Consider the following 9,104-nt stretch of genomic DNA (forward strand, 5'->3'; position numbering starts at 1 on the left):
GTCGCGGTTCGGGAGGAGACCCGTGACCAACTATCTGGGCCCAGCGCGCTCGGTCGACGGCTGGCGGACGGGAGGGGCTTTAGTCCCGGTTGGCCTGGCCAACCGGGACTAAAGGTCCTCAGGCTGGCCCGAAGGCCTTTAGTCGCGGTTGGCCAGACCAACCGGTACTAAATGCCTCATTTTCAAACTCTACCCCCCTGATCGCCTTTTCAGTTTTAGAAAAAACAAAAGAAAATGATGGAAATGTCAAAAAAATAAAATAAAATAAGTTTCCCATGTGATATGTGGTTTAGTTGTTGGAAAAATTAACAAATATGAATTTCGACTTTATTTGCAAAATCTCTCTGGAATTTCTTAAAATGGGCATAACTTTTGCATACGAACTCGGATGAAAAAGTTTTTTATATGAAAAATCATCTACTCGAGAAGTTACATCCGAATTTAACGGGGAAACCTCGTTAAACATTTTCAAAATCCTCAAAAACCTAACAGAAAAAAAGTTACGGGGCTTTTAAGATCTGGAGAGGCAAAAAAATTCAAATTGTGGTCAAACTATGGTCAAACAATGGTCAAACTAATTATTCTAGAATATTAGTGTTACTAAATAATTATTTCAGTTTTTTTAAATTTTGGTCAAATCTGGTCAAACTGTGGTCAAACAGTGGTCAAACAATGGTTAAACTAATTATTCCAGAAATATTAGTGTTATTAAATAATTATTGTTTTTTAAAACAATAGTTTCAAACTCAAACAGTGAAATGTGTCACTTCATGCTCAAGCTAAATTCCTGAGGGTTAATAGAATTGACATCCTACTATTGTCAGAAAAACAACAAGTGCAGACTTGGAAACGAGGGAGAATAGAACCCGGAAGTTAAGCGTGCTCAGGCTGGAGTAGTGAGAGGATGGGTGACCGTCCGGGAAGTTAGATGATTTGCAATGATGAGGGGTGATTAGAGATTAGAGGATAAATTGAGCGGTGATTAGAGGATAAAATAATTCAAAAATTTAAAAATAAAAAAAATTTGCAACCAGGTTTAAACCTGCGGAGGAGGCCTTTAGTCCCGGTTAGCCACGAGAACCGGGACTAAAGCCTTTAGTCGCGGTTCGTAAGAGGCGCGACTAAAGGGGGGGTATTTAGTCCCGGTTGCACAGCCGGGACTAAAGGCCTTTGCGAACCGGGACTAAAGGCCTTTTTTCTACCAGTGGCATTAGTTGGCAATGTCCTGTTGAGTGGTTGGGCAGCGCCATTGGCACACCTTTTGAGGCAAATGCTCTGCCTGTGTTGTGATGGGTCTTTTTTTTTGTTGAGGGAAGGCCATCATGGCTAGTTTTATTGATTAATGCATAAAGATACATCGTCTACGAGCTTGCTCACCAGACAATCTGAAGGCTCGTCAGTCCAACTAGAAGAAAGTTTATTACAATAACTAAAATTAGCTAGCACATGGCCGCTTGATTTGTTGATAAAAAACAATGCTTAAAGTTGACCTTCCCAATCAAGGTGAGATGTCCACACATTCCATGAATATCGCTGCCTCCGCGTCCCACCAAGTACTCTGACCGGGGCAGCAGTTGATCACCGTTAGAGAGTCGGATTCCGCTGGTGCCGCCGCGTCCCACCAAGTACTCTGACCGGAGCAGCAGTTGATCATCGTTAAAGAGTCGGATTCCGCTTCAACTTGCTGGAACCCTAGGCTATTTGCCAAGTTCAGTCCGTCTCTCATCGCCATTGCCTCTGATGTCATTGCGTTCGCTACATATGGTATAAACTTACATTGAGCTGCAAGGAAAATACCTCGTTCATCTCTAATAATTGCTACCGTAGCTCCAACTCCTTGCTCCGCAAAAAAGGCCGCGTCCACATTAAGTTGGATGAACTTTGGTCTGGCTTCAACCATCTTTTCTCTTATGCCACAACTATCTTCGCCATGGCTCGTTGATAGTTGCTTGTAATTGCCAAGACCGACAAAGGCCATCTCTATCATCGGCGGGCAACTCTCATTATGTGTTATAAGGCGGCTTGTCCAGAGGTACCAACATCCCACCACTACGACCTGTTTAATCTTCAATGTCGGCATTAGAGGTAGTGGCGTTTGATCAATAGACAAAATATACTCCATAATAACCGACCCAGATCTATCAACATTTGTTGCGGTGTTGTGTTGGGTCTTGGAAGCACGTGAGATGCATTCATGCTTGCATTATCGCCCAGAGAAAACGCATAAGGGCATTTTCAAATCGGCACCTCATTATCTATGTCTTTGTTCTCTAGGTTCGCTTGACTATATGTCCTCACAGTCCATGCCTATTTGAGAGACAGGGTTGGATGATTTGGCTTGTATCCTGTTCATGGAGACGTTCGGATGTGGTTTGTCGATGGATAGTGTGTCTGTTTTAGGGAAGAGCGTTGGAAGATGCCCTAAGCGTCCAGATGAGCGCAGACAGTTAATAGCAAAAGAGACCATGTAGACATAGAAAGAAGCTGCTTATAGGAAACAAAACACTATTGAGATGGACAACAAACATGGCAAAGCATGGCCATATATACTCAGCAGATACTCCCTCCGAAAAAAAAAGAGCGTTTAGACCATTAAAATAATGATCTAAACGTTCTTATATTTTCTTTTACAGAGGGAGTATATCTAAATCGGAATTCGCTACAAAGATTTGTAATGAACATGGCGAAGTTACTTTGGGTCATCTCATTTACATAATGATCTGTGCTTGATGACGGTATGCATATCCTATCGGTTTAAAATGTCAACCAAATCCATACAATCCATTTTATCGATTTGAAAATCCCAATCTATACGCAGGGTGTCGAAGTACTCCCTCCGTTCCGAATTACTCGTCGCAGAAATGTATGTATCTACATGTATTTTAGTTCTAGATACATCCATGCGACGAGTAATTTGAAATGGAGGGAGTACTTTCAAAAGCGCAACATTGGCCCTGTTTGGATACTCTAACACAGTTAGAGTTAGAGTTATTTTCTAACCCACTCTAACTCAAATAAGCACCTCTCCAGCGGGATAGTTGGGTTAGATGAAACTAACCCACTCTAACCCTACCTGTTTGGATATTTTTGGGTTATTTAAGCCCCCAACTAACCCAAACTAGCTCTAACCCCATAATCCAAACAGGGCCATTGTTGGTTCCTTCCTCCATGGGGCTTGATCCAACTGCTCCCTTGCAACCAAATTCTACAACGGTTTTACAAAGCAAAGCAAACCTGCCCTCGTCGGAGACCTCTAGTTATCCTCGGACATCATGCTCATTGGATCCAAATGACGGCTAAACCAACAAGGTGCAGAAAGGCGATGCGACCACCATAGAGAAACACGACGGTTGTAATCAGCGTGGGGACCAATGAATGGGAACTCAGTTGGGAGGAGAAAGAGAGTAGGAGTAGTAAGAAACATGACGCATTGAATCCCTCCTGGTCCCCAGGGACGATGGAGGCCCAGACAGTCAAAGTTATATAGACAGAGGATACGGCTTAGAACACACCATATTCGTAGCCGTAGATTGCAACAACATAGACTTGTAATATCAACAGAACCGTAGAACGAGAAGCTATTTGTAAGCTATCATCGACCCTGGTGAAAAATATGGTCTAATATATCTAAATAGCTGGCCCACTACTAGATTATTTGCACATGGGTGCTTTCATGTCACCTTAGTTGTTGGGAGTGCTCCAATCAAAATTGAGTGGCATCAACCAGTCATGCATATACATCTAAAAGATCTTACTTAGTTTACAGAGGGAACATCTTTTGCATTAATATATCCACGCAATCCTCATCAAGTTATGCAAGTTATTCTTTTTGCATTAGTTGCAAAAAATGCCACCTCGTCAAGCATTTACATACTCCCTCCGTCCCATAACACAAGATGTTTTTTGGCACTAGAAAACATCTTATATTATGGGATGGATGGAGTACTTCTTTGGTTTATTGTTTTTAAATTGTAAACCCATAACACGTTTACATATATTTTTCCATTAGATTTAGTTATTTTAAGCACCTACTTATCCATCTTTTTAGAAGACATTGGCATATTATGAAGAGATCATATGTATGAAAATACTTCCAGGGGTCCTTTAGTATAAATAATACCCATCACTGACGCGCCTGCAACACGTGTCGCCCTCTGATTGGTCCTCTACACGTGGAAGCCGGACGGGTCCCGACCCGAGGCCAGTCTCCACGGAGAAGCAACGACCTCGGCAAGCAAAACGTCCCGGAGCCCGCGAGATCTCGACGGCCGCAAAGCGCACACAGCACCAGGCACGAGAGACCACCCTGCTTCGCCGATCGCCGGCGGGAAAGGCCAAAGCCCCGCGCGCCTCGCGCCAACCAGACGCGGCCACGGCACCACCGGCCGCCGCCGCGGCCAAGGGGAAAGGCTCCTCGCCGTCACCGCCGCGGAGGCCCTATCGAGCCACCGCCGTCGTCGCGATGGCCGCGTCCGTCCTCGCGCTCGCCGTGGCGCTCCTCCTCGGCGCCAGCTCCCGGGTCGACCACGGCGCGGCCGCCGCCCCCGTGTCGGAAGAGGGGCTCCAGGTCCGCCTCCCAGATCTTAAGATCCGCCGAACGATTTTTTTGTTGTTGTTGTTGCGAGGAACTGGGTTTTGATCTGGATCTGGGTGGCGTTGCAGGTGACCTACGGGAGCACGGTGAAGCTGATGCACGAGAAGACCAAGGTGAGGCTTCACTCGCACGACGTGGCCTACGGCTCTGGCAGCGGCCAGCAGTCCGTCACTGGCTTTCCTGAAATCGACGACTCCAATAGCTACTGGGTGGGTGCCTCTCCATCTCATATGGTTTCATTTCGCGCAATTGCCGACATCTTCCAAGTTCATGTGAAACCATGGTTTTAAATTGATCAAGCCAGCGTTGGCTCTTCGTTCAGAGTGCAAATGCTGTACCCGCATTGATTGAAACAGGGTGCAGGTGTGCATGATGTCATATCAAAGAAACAGATGAATGGTATAGAGAATGACAAACATTGTAAGGTCTGGATGGAGAAAAACGAATTATTAGGCATCAGCTGTTCACCTGCCACTTACATTGTCCAAACTGTGAAATTTTCTCACTTCGTTTTGTTGGATAATTATATGTAGCTATCCAATCTGAAATCTCAATAAATAGATGGATAAATCACAACAGTAGCATGATGAAACTCCAACACTGACACTGCAATACTGCTAGTTTTTTCATTCACAAACCCAAAATCCCAACCTAATGATATTTTGTGGCTAAAGAATTGGCAGTTAACTGTGATATTAATATGATTTGTCTTTCATGTAGTCTGATTTTCCACCCTGAAGTAGGCAGGGTTAGAAGATGTTGTTCAACATCTAGGCTTGACTTTGCTTGTATTCCTGCAGATCGTGAGGCCTACTCTTGATTCATCAGCCAAACAAGGTGATGCTGTTGAAACTGGTAGCATCATCAGGTTGCAACACATGAGGACACGGAAATGGTTACATAGCCACTTGCATGCTTCACCATTATCTGGTAACCTAGAGGTTAGTGTGATACCTAGTAAGTTAGCTTTGATATGTTGAAGAATCTGTAAACATTAATTTACTTAAATATATTTTGCTCTCTAGAAATGAATATATGTACATTATGTGATTCCCAGTAGCCATCCTATCTATGGTCAGGAGTAAAGCTTTTGCGATTAGACGATACGATTTTTTTCCTAACCACTCCCAATGCATCATATCTAATGCTATATCTTACACACTAAATAAGCATTTATATACAACTCTCATGTGCTTTGTATCTAAAGGGTTCGTATTTAATATGGTTTGTGATTAATAGTAGAATTCCAACTATGTGGCTTTTTGTGGCATGTGGCCACGCTGACCACTGTCGAGCCTAATCAAGCACAGCTGAGTTACAGTTACCTAGATGTTAACCACGTAACTAATACTAGCAAATCAGATTAACTAAAAAAATGCACACTCCCACAAAGCTTATTCATCAACATCTCTGAACTGGACATTCACCACAAGCAATTTGATCACATATTTTAGTGAAGCATTAAGCCTAGCCATGAGAATCATCCACGTAGCAATTTGATTCACACAATCTATGGATATATGTTGCTTAAAAGTTAAAACCTTCCTATTTACCAATGATTCATGATACATCAGTGTACGTTATACTATCTAGAACATATTCTGCAAATACACGACCAAACTGGAATTTATTTTCAAAATTCCTTGGTGTCTGAAACATCTTCTGCAAATCAATTTCATAAATTAACTCACAGTGCACAAAAACTCCACTTAGATTCCATTCCCGAAACAACAAGCACGGAGGCAGTACATTCAATGGGAGCATGTACGTAACTCAAGGTGAGCAAGATGAAGGCCTCCATTGGCTTTGTCAGTTAGCAATCGACACCAGCACTTGTAGCACCAATGATGGAGGAGGGTTGGTAAGGAGGGGGTGGGATTGGGGGCATACAGGATTGGAACAGCATTTAGGTTAGACTGTTAGAGGAACGCCTGGTCAGGGCTTGGCAGTGGCCTGAACTGATGACTTTGGTAGCATCGGTGGCGGCAGACAGCCCGAGACCTGAGTAGGTTAGGCAACGGCATGGGAATGTGTTGGGAGGGGAGGCGGGGAGGATGCAGCGGATTGCAAGATGGGTTGGGATGGAGGACTGCGGCGTGAGGCAGGAGGACGGTTTTGTAGTTTCCTGGCTAGGCCTTAGGGTATCATGGCATAGCAGGACCTGAGAAGAGAAACTTATATTCTGCATTATATGGTGAGCATCCTGTCTCTATTTTTCTCATCTTGCTCTATCCATGGTAGGTGGATAATTGACACATGCTGTTAATGTTCTTGAATCAAGTGACTGACAATGCCTACAATAACTTGCAACTGCCAAGCCCAAATGTTACCAGGCTATTTTTTAGCAGCTTGTATTGTGTGTCATGTCATGTAATTGTTGTCGTACCGAAGCTTGGGCATTCTTAAATCCTATCGTTAGGCCCAGGACTAACCATCTTTGTTACTTTGAATAGACTTATTACTAGGAACTCATGTGAACAATTCTTTGCTGTGCAAAGTCGTTTTGTTTTACTGTATGTTTCTTTTGGTTTATTTTTTATTGAATCATGTATGAGCCCTGAATCTTGAATGTCAACTTTACAGGTTAGCTGTTTTGGTGGGGATGGACAATCAGATACCGGTGACTATTGGAGGTGTGATTGCCTAAAATATGTGATGCATGCTATCTATTTAGTCGCCTAACTTAATCTAGCTTAATGGCATGCTTCTGGTATTATACAGGCTTGAAATTGAGGGAAAGGACAAGGTATGGAAGCGAGATCAGAAGGTAAGATTGCGCCATGTTGATACGGGAGGCTATCTGCACAGTCACAACAAGAAGTATAACAGGCTTGGTGGTGGGCAGCAAGAGGTGAGTGTGATAATAGTTATAACTTACAAGTACAACCTTGTTCTGATATATATTAACCTTATATGCCAATGTGATTGGGTAATGCATGTTTAGAAACTACAGCTATTAATGCTAAGAAATAATAAAATTGAATTACATGCAGTATGCTTCGATGTCAACATGCACTGTTTGTTCAAGAACTATAAATTAGCAGTCCTTGATCTTTAGAACATCAAGGAAATTTATTTTATCAATAAAATGAGACGGCATGAAAATGTCACAAGCTATTTAATACATATGTTTTTTTAAGTTTGTTGCAATAGATTCAGCTATTACCATGTGGTCTTGTTACAGTATTTTCTATGGATTCAGGCAATATGACATTTGCCTTCATAGATGTGAACTTTCAGTTACTGTTTTCTGAGTTAAAACATTCTTCATGCAGGTCTGTGGTGTCCGGGACAAGCGAGCTGAGAATATTTGGTCGACAGCGGAGGGCGTTTATCTCCCAGTCGATGAAAGCAAGTGAACATAGCATCAGGAATTTTACTGACATTTTCCATTTTTTATCTGTTCATGCTTTTAAATTAAACAAGGGACATGGTACCCAGAACTAGAATGATTGTTAGTGCAGTATTTTTCTATTTGGAAACTCCGATTACAACTTAGACGTACACCACACACGCGCTCACATGGTGCATGGTACGGCTCTGTCAGCATCATCACCCTGAACTAAATTGGGCCTTGGAATGCTTGAACCCCTTGGACAGTAAGACTTTGTGTGACTATCTACAACTCTACTTTATTCTGGGATAAATTGAAGAGGTTGTACAACGATGCTGCTTCTCTAGTGTCAACGAACTGGTTACGATGCAAAGAGAGGAGAGTGATACCGGGGAACCACAGGTATACTAGTTGAGTGTCCATGCTGGCAGGAAACAAAAGGGATACACTAAAGCAGAAAGTGAATGACAATTTGCACCATAGGGGATCAGAGGCAGGCACATACTTGGGTGGCAAGTGGCAACATAGCCCGACTCCACGGTGGCCTCCTTGCGCGGTTTGACAGCGAGTTGAATATTTCTTTTCTCGATGTCCTTATGTTTTCATAGTTGATGGTATCCTGCATCCCTATCTGTAGTGTGTACCCTTATCTGATTTGTAATAGTTTTGCTACCTCCGGCATGTGCTCTTACCTATTAGACCCGGATTATTTGCCTTTGACTCTCGAAATAGGCTTTCGCCCCGCTTTATAAATAAAGCAACGATCCATACAATCCAAGTTCAACTGCATTGAGCATACAACGGCTGGGGCCACAGCACAATCAAGCCCAAAAAAGCATAAAAGAAATAGAAAGAAAAAGCCACCTAGTGGCGTCCGCATAACGGCACTACGAGAAAGATAGTCGACGCACCGAAGCCAGAAGCGCATCCATCATCAATCCAAGTCGGTCACGATCACGCTGCCTCGAGAGCAGGTGCCGGTGCTGCAGGAAAGCAAGGAATTTGAAGAGGGAGTCACACGCCTTCCTTGGGAAAACCTTCACCTTCGCATACATCAACTACAGCTGTAGCCCTATGCACATATTACACCCGAATTCCAACACATCCTACATGATAGAAGTCAAACACTACATGGTCGATCCCAGATGTCTCCTACTCCTATTCTAAAGGTAGCGT

At 43.3% G+C, this 9,104-nt stretch overlaps 1 protein-coding gene across 1 annotated transcript; it reads left to right on the forward strand.

Annotated features, from left to right (window-relative positions):
* The first annotated feature begins 4,200 nt into the window (after window positions 1-4,200).
* On the forward strand, window positions 4,201-8,212 carry LOC123166064 (stromal cell-derived factor 2-like protein). The gene is made up of 6 exons (XM_044583826.1): window positions 4,201-4,567; window positions 4,663-4,803; window positions 5,395-5,535; window positions 7,178-7,227; window positions 7,316-7,445; window positions 7,870-8,212. Exons 1-6 carry the CDS (start codon window positions 4,463-4,465, stop codon window positions 7,951-7,953), a joined length of 651 nt encoding a protein of 216 aa, XP_044439761.1. The 5' UTR covers window positions 4,201-4,462; the 3' UTR covers window positions 7,954-8,212.
* Window positions 8,213-9,104: the final 892 nt, after the last annotated feature.

The sequence above is a fragment of the Triticum aestivum genome, chromosome 7D, assembly GCF_018294505.1.
Source record: "Triticum aestivum cultivar Chinese Spring chromosome 7D, IWGSC CS RefSeq v2.1, whole genome shotgun sequence".
Classification (NCBI taxonomy): domain Eukaryota; kingdom Viridiplantae; phylum Streptophyta; class Magnoliopsida; order Poales; family Poaceae; genus Triticum; species Triticum aestivum.